The sequence below is a fragment of the Cydia fagiglandana genome, chromosome 23 (assembly GCF_963556715.1).
Source record: "Cydia fagiglandana chromosome 23, ilCydFagi1.1, whole genome shotgun sequence".
Classification (NCBI taxonomy): domain Eukaryota; kingdom Metazoa; phylum Arthropoda; class Insecta; order Lepidoptera; family Tortricidae; genus Cydia; species Cydia fagiglandana.
This window is the reverse complement of record NC_085954.1, coordinates 11,284,047-11,297,063: the sequence shown is the minus strand read 5'-3', so window position 1 is coordinate 11,297,063 and position 13,017 is coordinate 11,284,047. Positions and strand designations below refer to the sequence as shown.

At 37.0% G+C, this 13,017-nt stretch overlaps 1 protein-coding gene and 1 long non-coding RNA gene across 2 annotated transcripts in view; one reads left to right on the top strand and one right to left on the bottom strand.

The window, feature by feature from the left end:
* LOC134675968 (uncharacterized) overlaps positions 1–13,017 on the top strand; it is a 512,277-nt gene that overhangs the window by 413,749 nt on the left and 85,511 nt on the right. The gene's annotated exons all lie outside the window — the stretch shown is intronic.
* LOC134675727 (uncharacterized) lies at positions 3,468–7,411 on the bottom strand. The gene is made up of 7 exons (XM_063534037.1): positions 7,358–7,411; positions 6,346–6,945; positions 5,962–6,120; positions 5,035–5,194; positions 4,537–4,610; positions 4,171–4,197; positions 3,468–3,740 (listed from the first exon to the last, which is right to left on the bottom strand). The coding sequence occupies exons 1-7, from the start codon at positions 7,409–7,411 to the stop codon at positions 3,468–3,470; spliced, it is 1,347 nt and encodes a 448-aa protein (XP_063390107.1).

Below are 13,017 nucleotides of genomic sequence, written 5' to 3'. Positions count from 1 at the left end.
AATATCATTTGATATTTAGGTACCACTAGCTTTTCGGTGAAGGAAGAAATTGCGAGGAAGCCTGCAAAAGTGCATACATCCACGTCAAGCGTCGAGCCACAGATTATATAATAGCCTCTACCATCAGTTGGCAGAGTATTTTTCACTTACTTTCAGTGAATAAACGTGCCGTATGTCACGTTTTACGTTTCTTTACGGTATTATATGCCTAACTTCACTCCACTCCAAACGATACTGTTCCTTTCTAACTATACTAAAAAAAGAGCAAGAATTATTATTTAATTAGTACGAGTAAACGGTAAATTACCTATCGTAAGTAAATTACGTTCACGATAGCGTTTATGTCAACTGATGGTAGCCGTGAATGTCGAGCTGCAATACTACAAAACTAGAACAAAAGAAAACTAGAAGCAGGGGAAGCCTATGCTGGCGCCATCTATAAAAACCGACCCCATTCATTATCACAATTGTACAACAATATCAATTTCAATGAAAATTCATCTGCGTTAGAATATACCTTCGTAATGTTAAAACTAGACACAAACTAACGTGTACGTATGAATTAACCAAAGCACAGGCCGGGACACAAAGCTTTGGTATGCTTTGTGCACACATTCACTAAGGATGTACGTCTGTTTAGTACACATATGTACATTGGCATCCGTATAGTGAAACATCGGATTTGTTTTGGGATCCGTGGAATTTTTATCAGGTGGATGTTTCTTATGATATAGGAGGCAAACGAAGCAACAAAGACAATATTAATGTAAAACTATAGGACTCATAACTAGCAATGCACGCACGAGAACTTTCCAAAGTTGCGAAACTTTCCACATGAGAAATTCTCGGTAACTTCTGAGAATGTTCTCGAGAACGAGAATTTATTTATTTATCGTAGTTTATACCATGAATATTCGCGATAGTTTAGGTGTAGGCCTTACCCCCAGAAAATTCCGACTTTTGGTCGTCCGCTTCCGGTCAGAAAAATGTATGACGGCCCGGCCAAACGGTCAGACTTAGGTGGGCTGTACTCGACCAAATGTCATAGAGGGACCCTGGCAGTTTTTGACGCTGCCATTTTTTTTCAATATGGCCGACTTTTTTTTTAACTTTTTTAATTTTGTCCTAGCGCGCTGAAATTTTGGTCACGGAATCTCGGGGTCCCCTAGATACCTATAAAATCATTTTTTTTGGAAAAATGCTACAATTGCGGGAAAACTGGCCACTTTTATTTTGTATGGCAACTTTTAAACGGTACGTGATAGGTGGGAGAGGTGCTCGACCAAATGTCATAGAGGGCCCCAAGACAAAACAAACCGCATTAAAAAAAATCAAAATGGCCGACTTTTTTTTTTTATTTTTTCATGTTGGTCCGAGCGCGCTGAGATTTGGCATGGCGGGAGATAGAGGCCTCTAGATTCTAATAAAACAAAAAAATTTTTTGGCAAAAATTGTCGAAAGTCGAAATGTTCTCTGATATACAATGAGAATTTAAGCAACTTATTGGTAAATTTATCACATCAACAAAATAGCTAACTGTAATAGACAATAATATATGCATAATAACATTTAGTTTAAAGTTATGCCTATTTAAACTTTATTTCAAGTATATTCTCTTGTTTAAACAATAATTTCCATGTTGCAGGAATGTTCTGAGAACATTCTCGAGAACGTTTCCGCTTTTTGGGAATGTTCTGCAATTTGTACATTGCTACTCATAACTAAATAAGTTTTAGTATATTTATTTATCTTCCGTTCGTTGTCAAGCGGACCCCAGGCTCTCGTGAGCCGTGGCAAAACGCCGGGATAACGCAAGGAAGAAGAAGATTCGAATACCAATGGCGTCTAATTTTAAAATACATTCCGTCCTTTCGAACCCTTTACAGCGATCGTTGTCAATGGGAGAGTAAGGAAAAATATTAACCTCTGTGAATATTAAGATTAATCCAATTTAAACCTAGAATTATTAAAGATTATTTTATTGATAGTAGCTTTAAAGCTGGATCAAATCAAACACACTTTCTCCGAAACTACTGAACCAATTTAGTTGAAATTTGGTAATATTTTTTTTTATTAATATAAGTAGGTACATTGACTTTACCAAACTTACTATACAAAAGTAACCTAAAATTAAAACTACCTACAAAACTAAAACTAAACCTAAAAAAAATCCTTAAAATCTATATCTAGAGAGGGCCCCTGGGGCATACTGCCAAGAATGCTGGCAGCATTTCCTGGCTGGATCGCAACGCTTATGCCTTGAGCAAGGAAGCTGCCAGCTCTTTTGTCCCCAGAGACCTATTAAAGATTATTTATTTACACAACATAATATTCCACATTAACGGTTTTGAATGATTCACGGTTACCTATACTTTCAAGGTTTGTTCACCCGTGAACTAGATGCGTGTAACTCCATTGAAATATCGGAAGCTCGAAAATAATAAAAAAGGTAATCACAGTTTATGAACCGTTTGGCTCAGTGACCCAAAAAAGATCTGGGTCTCTTGGGGAACTGAGCCTTGGTACACAAGAAGAGTGTTCACCACTGCAGCACTGTGTCCTATTTGGCACCACTTCACACCAGTTGGGTATTCTAAGGGACAGGTCTTTTAAGTTTTAATATAAATTATAATACTCGTAAAGTATTAAAATCATGTAAAACTCTATTTAATTTGTTTATTTATTATTTGCATAACAGCTAGTCTTATAACTAATACACTGTGAAACGATACAATACTTATATTAGGTACAACTAAGATTTGACATTTTAAAAACTAGACTCCCTTTTATCCGTCATTTCACAAAATCGCAAGCATTCACACACGTCCGCCAATCGGCACGCCAGCAGGTTTTCTTTTAACTATTATTATAGTTGTAGGTCCTCGCTTTCAATACGGGCGGCCTATAACTATTATTACTTCGTTTATACGAATGTATTTTTCTGACACCAGAAGTGCATTCAGTAGGGCGAACGGCCTGGCCACGACATTGCGCGACTGGCTTCGGTTAAGGCGACAACCACAGGTTGAAACGAGACATAGCGATCGGACCTTTTCGTTCCCTCCTTTGGTTTTCGCCTTAGCCAAAGCCAGTCGCGCAATGTCGTGACCAGGGCGTGTCATTCTGAATCCCTAACAACGTTTGCCCTAAAGTCACTTGCCCTAACTGGTTTGTCCTAATGGGCACATACCCTAACGATCAATTGTCATAGTGATCATTTTCCATAATGTAAGGTTCTGAAAAATAATTAGGTTTTAGAACTTGCTACCACAAAAGTAGGTTAGGTTAGGGTTAAAACTGCGACCCTCGCAAAAAATAAAATATGCTCAATAATAGGGAAACCAAAATTAGGGTTTTTAGTGTTAGGCCAACTGATCATTATGACAAACAATATTAGGGAATGCAAAGATAGGAGAAAAGACTTCGTACTACCCTATTTTTCTACTAATTCTAGTAGATTCGATAGCCTATTCGGACTCATCCGAATCCGTATCCCTATCTTCATCTTCACTCTCATCCGACCCTCCTTTGTACGCATATGTCTCTTGACACCGAGTTTTGCAAGATTTCTTCAACGCCTTCTTCTTAGCGCTAACACATTCGTGTTGCTCACAAGTTTTGTCTGAAGCGTGCTTGCACGCCGCTCTGCATTTCGTGTAAGATGACTTTTTGCACAATTTCTCGAACCTGTCTCGGAGGATGTTCACTTCGTGAATTTCGGCGTGTTCAGGTGTCTTTTTCTGAGAACAATAAATTAATAAGAAGGATTATGAATAAAGGAAAGATGGCCAGAGGAAACAGCAAATCGGGAGTGGAAATTAAGGGGAGAGGCCTTTGCCCAGCAGTGGGACACTCAAATAGGCTAGGAAAAAAAAATATTATTGGAAAATCTTACACAAACTGACCTAGATCCCAAGGTAAGCTCAATAAGACTTGCATTGTGAGTTTAAGAACTAGACAATAAATAGATATAGATAAATACCCACGTATATACGTTGAAAACATTTATAACTCAAAAATAAATATTTGTAGTGAGCACACAAATACATTAAACAGGAATCAAACCTGGGACCTCCTGCTTCGTGAGCTGGGTCACTTCCAGGTACGATCAGACTAGTAGGCCGCGAGGCCGTTAAATTAGGAAAAGTTAAGTACAAAAGGTGGACTTACCCCTTTGATGGATCTCTTCCAGTTAACCTAATTAATTAGTAAATAAATAAATTAATAAGTAGGTACTTAAGTAATTCGTAAGTATCTAATTATTGACTAGTTTATTTATTTATTTAAAGATGTTCAATTAATTCAATTATAGAAGCCTTTCCATTTTAAGTGACATGGTGCCGGATCTTTGGTCGCAAATTTAGAGTTTTCCTAATTTTGCAGGTCCCAATTAACCAGGTTTCACTGTATCATAATAATTTAAACGCATTGATTGAGAATTGAAAACCAAATGCTTACAAATAATTCTTTTTTGTTCAATTTAGTAGGAAATAATGCACCTTCTTAATAATATCGTTAGTTATATTGAATTGTTACCTCTTCTACTACTGTCTCTTGTCTCTCTTGCTTTTTAGAGTCCAAATGTCTTGCTCTCTCTTGTTTTTCAGACTCTAGAAAAAAAGAAAATTATTTGCAAGATAATAATGATTGAAAGAAAAATTTCCAAATTATTCCAAAAGAATTCGGAGAACTTTCATATTGAAAAAGCTAAAAACAAAGACATGAAGCATTAAACATTGCCACATGATAGGGCGGGACATGTAACCAGGCAGAGTGATGGCAGGCGGACCTGTTAACGGAATGATCGCTGCTTACGGGCGTAAAGAGCGCCTGGCTTCCATTTGCTCGTTGGGTAGACGACATTCGGAAGATTGCGGGTTACTTCTGGGTGATAATATCACATATACCTGTTATTCTGAGCTAATAAGCTCAGAACAAAAAGTATAGGTACTCGAAGAGAGGGCTTTGATTGGCAGTGGGCGATAAAAGGCCGATATATTGATGCTGATGAAAAATTAAAAACTTAATAAGCACCTGTATCTTCATCAATATCGAGACCCATTCTGCAGGTAGATTTTTGATCACCGAACTGCTCGTTGCAACCCTCGTGGCCGAATTCTCTAAAGTCTTCTTTATACTTTGAAGTGCATTTCCTGCTTCTTGAACATACGTCGTTTAGCGCAGCCCGTAATGCCTGAAATTATTTAATTTTAATTCATGAACATTCCTACTTTTTTTTTCAACAAACCAAAAATGGGTAGTAACATAATAAAAAAACAAACTAAAAATGAATAAATATAAAAAGAAATTCCCAAGTTAAGGAAGGTGGAAAATTCCATTTAGTCCGCTTACAATTTATCTTAGGGTTTTTGTCGTAACATAAGTTTAATTAATTGTCATAATCAAAAACGTTACGAAAATTTCAAGAGTCAAGTACTTATTTGATAATTTAACAAGAACGTTTTGTTGCTATTAACATAATATAAAAAAAAAAAACGGTCGACCCTTATTTAATGCAAGGCGGAATGTAGCAACTAAATGGCCTAATTGGTTTATTTAGAATGAAGCCTATTGCTGATTTTGCTTTTGTAGAACACAATTTTATTGAAGAACAAAGAACAAGTTACAATTTTACGGGTGTAAAAGAAATGGCTCTTGCTTTTAACGATTACGGACTCTCTTTGTTCTTTTCTTATACCACGTCAGTGGCATACCGCAGCCTATGGACGCCTGCAACTACAGGGGTGCTACATGCGCGTTGCCGACCCTTTATAAACCTGTAAACTCCTGTTTTGGAAGAACCTCATAATGTGGCCCTCGAGAAAACCTCGGTAGCCCATTCCACAGCCATTCCGTCCATGGGAGGAAATTCCTCATAAACCGCAAAGTGTTCGACCATTATATTGTGTTCTTTGAGTGCTTTATGAAAGAAATTTATCCTAAGTAACAGTAAAAATGTACCCTTAAACACTTCCGAACTACAACTTGATGGCATGCATCGGCATAGGCCTGCCGTAAATAGTTAGCTTTCTTAATTTCACTTTCCATCGCCTTGTCCTCTTCAGAGTGAGAATTTTGAATCACTTCTTCTGATTTTGTAATCTTTTTTGTAAAATCTTTCTGTAATCAAAAACAACTTTCTGAAGTTAAGGATTTATAATAAATAAAAATTTTGTGAAATAAAATAAATAATAAATAACTAATCAGAATGTACCTGAAGTACCTTAAAAGAAACCTTGATTTTATTGAAGTCCACGCCCACGGCTCGGACACTCCCTCTTACAAGTGCATGCCATCAAATCCTACTTGGATTGACTCTTAAATTTAGGTTTTAAATCAAATTACCTTAGGTATATTTGAAGAAAGATATTTTTGCCTTGCAGTTGATGTAGGATTTTCACGCTGATTTGATTTTCCTTTTCCAACGTGTACGATTAAAACTTTTTGTTTAGAATATGGTTCTCCACTATAATTTTCTTTGTAGTGATTATCTTCGAATTCTGATGAGCGTTCGTCTTTATGATCGTTGTCATCTTCAACATTTCTTAATTTTATTTGAGTATCCGTTGTATCTTTGGAATCTGTTTCTAAATTACGAAAGTTATCATTTTCTTTTGATATCTCTATAGTTTTTTTCTCTTTGATTTCACCTTTCTTTAATTTACCAGAAAACGAAAACAATAAAGGTGGCTTGCGGTTTAACATCAGAATGTGATTATCAGTTGTGACCCTAAATATTATTCTGCCTTTATTTCCCTCGTCCATGTGTTGTTTCTTCTCAGAATCAGTGTTATCATCATATTCTACATCTGATGCAGCGAGTTTATCCAACTTATTATAGTTTTTAATAACTTTGTTTATCAAACTTTTGACGGCTGATACATTGTCTTGGATTTGAGCGATGTCCGGTGAAATGTCTTCCTTATCTCTTGAACTATTGACTACCTTAAAATTTTAAGCTTTTTACTTACACTATTATTACACATATAAACTCACCCTATTTTACGGTAATCTATTTTTTTCTGCGAGCGATACTATCAATTTTATATTAAAGGAGAAATTGAAAAATTTACCTCCTGCCGGAAGCGGGGAATTTTACCATTTTTTCTTTTAATATACCTAATAAAGGAATTATTAACTGGCCGTCGTATTTTTATTGGATATTAAAAGTATTAATTGGAAATATCAGCCAATAAAAACATGGAGAAGAACTTATTTAATTGAATTGATTATTTATAAAATATACTTAGGTAAAAATAAAGCTGATTTTTAATTTATTCCGGTAGGTGTCAAAGAGAGAAACTAATATTTATTACTATTAGCATGCAAATGATCTTTCACTACAATAAATACATACCGAAAATATAATAACAACTACACAAACACCTGTACATATATGTTTCAAAGTCATTTTACAGAGTGTCGTCCTAAACCAATAAACATTAAGTTACTCATACGTAACAGTTCATAAGCAATAAAATATTTTATCGATTTTTGATCGACGTTTTTTAAAAGAGAAAATCTTTGAAGTCGAATTTATGTTTACTCAGTGCTTACAAGATAAATAATATTCGTGATTCATTGTAGTAATGAAGGGTTAGATTTATTTAAAGTGGCAGTAACCTTTCAATCAAAATAAGGACTAAATTCGTGCGATGTGGTTGTTTATTTTCCATCTAAAATATAAACGGGTCTCTATTGTTTCCCAAAAAGTTTTAAGTCATAATGTATTGTTTGCCCGCATTTTCGTTACTAATAATTTATTTTGTTCAGAGACGCGTCACTTTTCAGGACTGCGCTGCGCTGCAGGAGGAGAATTAACTAGATACGATAAAGTAAAGATATGTGACGTCCCACGGATAAAGGTACCTTATGGCGGTTGGCGCTTACACTATTATTAACGCCGCTCCAATACTTATTATTGCGGCGCAATTTTACTAAAGCGCCGCGCCGGCTGCCATAAGGTACCTTTTGCCGTGGAACGTCACATATCTTCACTATTTCATATCTAGTGAATACTCTAATTCATTTCCCGAATCGCGGCGTCATCCGCCTTAAGGTACCTTTTGCAGTGGAACGTCACATATCTTTACTATTTCATATCTAGTGAGTTTCTAATTCATTTCCCGAATCGAGCCGCTAATCTAACCTAACCTATCTATAGAATAACCTTACGAAAATCCTGAAAAGTTAACGGTTTCAGTTTTATGACTAAAATTCCAGACCTACATATAGGAATAAACAAACAACTACCCATTTGATCCATCTGTTTAGGCCTATCGCCCGAAGCCCTGGGGCGCATAAATATCTAATCTGCCACTTGATGGGTGATTGGGGAGTCATAAATATGACTGAAATGCGAATTAGAGATTACAAACGAACGTATTGCCAATATGTATACATGCAGGGTGTTACTGACCATGGGGCTTTAAATCCAGGGCTCGATTCTACTCGCTAAACTGAGCTACTTTTATTATGGCACCAACCCCGAAACCCCGAAATATTTTTTTACTTTTTCATACATTTTGGCTGATCAGATGTCGACGTTTTCTATGGAAAACCCAAAAATTTTTCCCCGATTTTAGGGTTGGTCCATTAGTAAAAGTAGCAGTTTTGCGAGTAAAATCAAGCCCTGGAATTAAAGCCCCATGGTCAGACACATACTGTATAGGTACTTTGCTTGTACAATTTGCTTAGGATATTGTCTCTCTCCAGATTGTATGTATTTCTTAGTTTTATTTTCAAGGAGGTAATTTCAGTTGTCGATTTACTCGCTAGATGTCGCTGTACCGTGCGTGAAAAAAACATTACGCACCCAAAACCCCGGGTATGTTGGTTAGTATACTACCCTACCTATTGTTATCACTACACCTTATAAAACAAAGTCCCCTGCCGCATCTGTCTGTTTGTGTGTTGTTCGCTATAAACTCAAAAACTACTGAACGGATTTTCATGCGGCTTTCACCTATCAATAGAGTGATTCTTGAGAAAGGTTTAGATATAATTTGCTAACCCGTCCGAAGCCGGGGCGAGTCGCTAGTATAATATAAAACTGTTTAATTTATTGACATCAGCAGCAGAATCTGCTCTGAAGATTATTTAGCTCATAAAAAACTCTTTTATCCCAGCCTTCCTAGTTACCCTCAAAGGTTTCAACATAATTATGTAGCAAAGATATCTGAATGGAGGAAAGTTTTTCATTCAGATGTGGAAACAGGATCGAATGGCTACAATAGCTGTAGTGTGGAACGAGAAAGTTCCAGAGGGTGTGGTGCAAGGCACAGCATTATACATTTTAGGTACAGAATCTGCCCTGCTAAGCCAATAGCGCTATTTCAAAAGAAAATTATTTAGTTTCACACACAGTTTTCAAAATAATTTGGTTTTGAGTTAGCGCTATTCGGCTTAGGAGGGCAATGTAGTGTACAAGCGAGGACCGATTGACTCACACAAATGATACAACATAAAAAAAAACCTGGTGCTCCAATAGGACACCCTGTGCTACTCCCTCGTTGCGAATTTTGCACTTGTTTCGTAAATAACTAATAGTCTGTGCGGAAAGAGAAGAGTCATGGAATGTGGAAATGGAGCCCAATAATACATTCCACGACTCTTCTCTTTCCGAACAAACTATGGGCCCGATTCGGATTATGTAATAGACATCTATTAGACATCTTTTAGACATCACCAAGATACGATAACTATAAATTATGTTTAAGATCTAACCTGTCAAATTTGACATTTGCGCGATTCTGGAGATACTCTTGAACGATTTCCACAGGATATGACTTAGAGATCTAATTCACATCTAATAGATATCTTACTCTATCTAACGTAAAAGTGACATTGGTTGCCCGAATTGCGCTGCAAAGGAGAAATAGTTGATATCTAAACTATAACGTATCTAGAATGGATCTAGTACGTGTCGTCTCTTATGAATATCTTGAAGTTCGAATACGGCAGTCTATTATCGCTATGTCTTGTCACTCATACCACCGCCAAGCAGATAACAAAGCAGTTTGTTAAAATAAGTCCGTCCATTCTATTGAGGCCATTATTGTACTTTATGATTGGTTTCAGTTTGCTTGTCGCCAGCTTCTAGAATGTTCTAGAATGATTAGTTAGAGAACTGGATTAGGTATATTAGATCTTAGAAATGATATTATTATGCGAATTAAGTATTAACTGAATGGAATACTATTTTAACATATGACAACTACCTACTTATGTATTTCAGTATTTTCAGTCGAGGCGAAAGATTATCATAAAAATCTAAAAATATTTTTTTTATCTCAATAATACACAAGGTAAACTGTTTTTGAACTAAATGCGAGAAAAAAGGTATTTACACATTTACTTCAAAAACAGTTTTGCAACACTTTGACAGCAAAGTTTTGAAACATATTTCTATAAACAGTGAAATGGAAAAAAGAATAAAAAAATATTCCTTTATCATTGTAAAATATAATGTTACTTAAATACTTAAAGTTCGCAACAGCTTCAAGCTTAAAAAAATTAAAGCAAATTCCACCTAAAGGTTAAACTTGGCGTTTTAAATTTAAACGGAACACAGAAGTGAGCAAATTGTTGTAAAAGCAAATATGAAGAGTTTCAATTCAGGAGTTTGCTTCTCATCCTTATTCCGAGAAGGACGGTGATACACTGGGCCAGCGAAATAAAGGATGACTAACGTTAGACCGGGCCCTGTCTGTCGCTTACATTTCTATGACATGACAGGTTATCACGTGATGCTTTCCATAGAAAACGAAGCACCGGAAGATCTAATGCAAGTCATCCTTAATACAGTATTTCAAGAAAAATACGAACTTCAAAGTCTTCAAATCTTCAAGAAAAGGCAACGCACTTACAATTTCTCTGTACCCCTAATGTAAATTTAATTGGATAGCTTTTCGTGACGTACGCGTTTGCGTTAGTGTCATTTTATATAGGATTTTGAGTTTCAAAACGTGCCACTTGGTGCGCTGTTCAAGATCCCATACAAAGATAGACATAACGCAATCGTGAACGCTCGTCACGCTATAGAATAAAACTTAGTACACTAGGGATTCTGGTGTTTTTTTTTGGGGCGACAGTGATTGCTTCATACAAAAGAAGGCATAACTTCTTAATAGTTGCCTCCTTTATCATAAAAAATATAATTTTCACCACACCAACTCGGAAAGCCTTACTTTGCGCTTCAAAAACTGATAGCAAAGTTGCGTTTTATTCACATGTGAGGCAAAGTAATCAAATGCAAATTTTGAGTTGTTTTCTTATGTTTGCTGGTAGAATTTACTTTTAAATGATGATTTTGGATGAAAAATATTTGATAACATTCATTTGCATTTGCTTTTGTTTGATTTTGTTTGATATTTTACATTTAATATTTGCTTCGGGTTGGTGTGGTGAAAAATTTTGTGTTTTACTCGGGGGCAAATTTTGTTTAACCCTCGTGCTTTGAAACCCTCGCAACGCTCAAGATTCAATTTTTCGAACCACTCGCTACGCTCGTGGTTCAATTTTGGAATCTTTCGCTTCCTCGGGTATCAATATTAGCACGAGCGGTTAAACAACAACTTTGCCCCCTTGTAAAACAAATAACTATTCTTAAAATTATTATAAATCTCTCAGTGTCCTCCCCTCCTCGCAGGTGGAGTAAGTTGAAAAGTACCAATTCCTCCGTCTTTGTGTTTGCATTTTCATACGGAGCCCGACCCGCTCTCTAATGCGCCGTTTAGTTAAGACTCTGTAAAGCTGTGTCCCCAACTGGGCACTCCAGTCCACCGTCTATGGAAATAGAGTTTTGCTTTGGTTTCACTCTACCTTAAAAAATAAAAAATATATAATTTATTAGCAGGTAACTAAGGCCCATACATACCCTACAAACATACGTGCAATAGTAACAATCTTACAAGCTATAAATTATTTCGGGGACACGGCGGTTTTCAGTTGTGTCGCAGATTCCCACGGAACTGCCGAAACACCACATGCTTCAGCCAGAAGTCCGCGCTCGCGATGGTGTCTGGCTCCTCTACATGATGGGCCAGCGCCGGCCACTCCAAGGGACGCAGCCATGCGGTAGAATGAGATAGCAATATCACTTGCTCCCTCTAACGCATAAATGCGTCCCTTGGAGTGGCCGGCGCTGGCCCATCGTGTAGAGGAGCCATTCCAGCAGCGGCCGCGGCAACATGAAGACTTGCTAGATCGGGGTGCCCGGGCCCATTCGTCCGACAGGACATTTTCTATCGGAGGATGTCCTCGTGACTATGGGCCCGATTCGGATTATGAAATAGACATCTTGTAGGCATCACCAAGATACGATGACGATGTGGTTAAGATCTAACCTGTCAAATTTGACATTTGCGCGATTCTAGAGATACTCTTGAACGATTTCCACAGGATATGACTTAGAGATCCAATTCACATCTAATAGATATCATACTCTATCTAACTTAAAAGTGACATTGGTTGCCAGAATTGCGCTGCAAAAGAGAGCTAGTTGATATCTAAACTATAACGTATCTAGAATGAATATCTTGAAGTTCGAATACGGCAGTAAGACGGCTGATGGGTGATCACATGGTGCTTTCCATAGAAAATGAAGCGCCGAAAGCTCCGGCCCGGCCCCGGCCCGGTCTAGCGTGAGTCATGCTTAATGCACGGATGAAAATTCATAGATATTTTGCAATTATTTTATAGTAGCGAAAATAAGGAAGCTACGAGTGAAAGCAGACATTATTAAACTATAGCGAAATGAAAATCGTGCCGAAGCTCGCATTCTTACGGTATATTGCAATTCCTCTTGATACGAACAAAGTATCGGAGTTGGATGCAATATTCTTGGAGGGTAGGCCAATTCAAAGTTACACTTGATATTAAAATGATGTCGTTTTGTCCTCATTCCCCCGTGCGTCTTGCTTCCGCCAATATACCGGGTGTGGCCTGTAATAGGTACGAGAAAATAATTAAAACACATTCATAGAAAATAAATATTGTCTTCAATGTACCTATATT

Coding starts and splice junctions, on each gene's coding strand:
- LOC134675727 (XM_063534037.1), bottom strand. CDS start 7,411: ATGACTTTGAAACATATATGTACAGGTGTTTGTGTAGTTGTTATTATA. Junction 6,946..7,357: donor TAGTTGTTATTATATTTTCG/GTATGTATTTAT, acceptor TAAAATTTTAAG/GTAGTCAATAGTTCAAGAGA. Junction 3,741..4,170: donor GGAAGAGATCCATCAAAGGG/GTAAGTCCACCT, acceptor TATTGTTCTCAG/AAAAAGACACCTGAACACGC.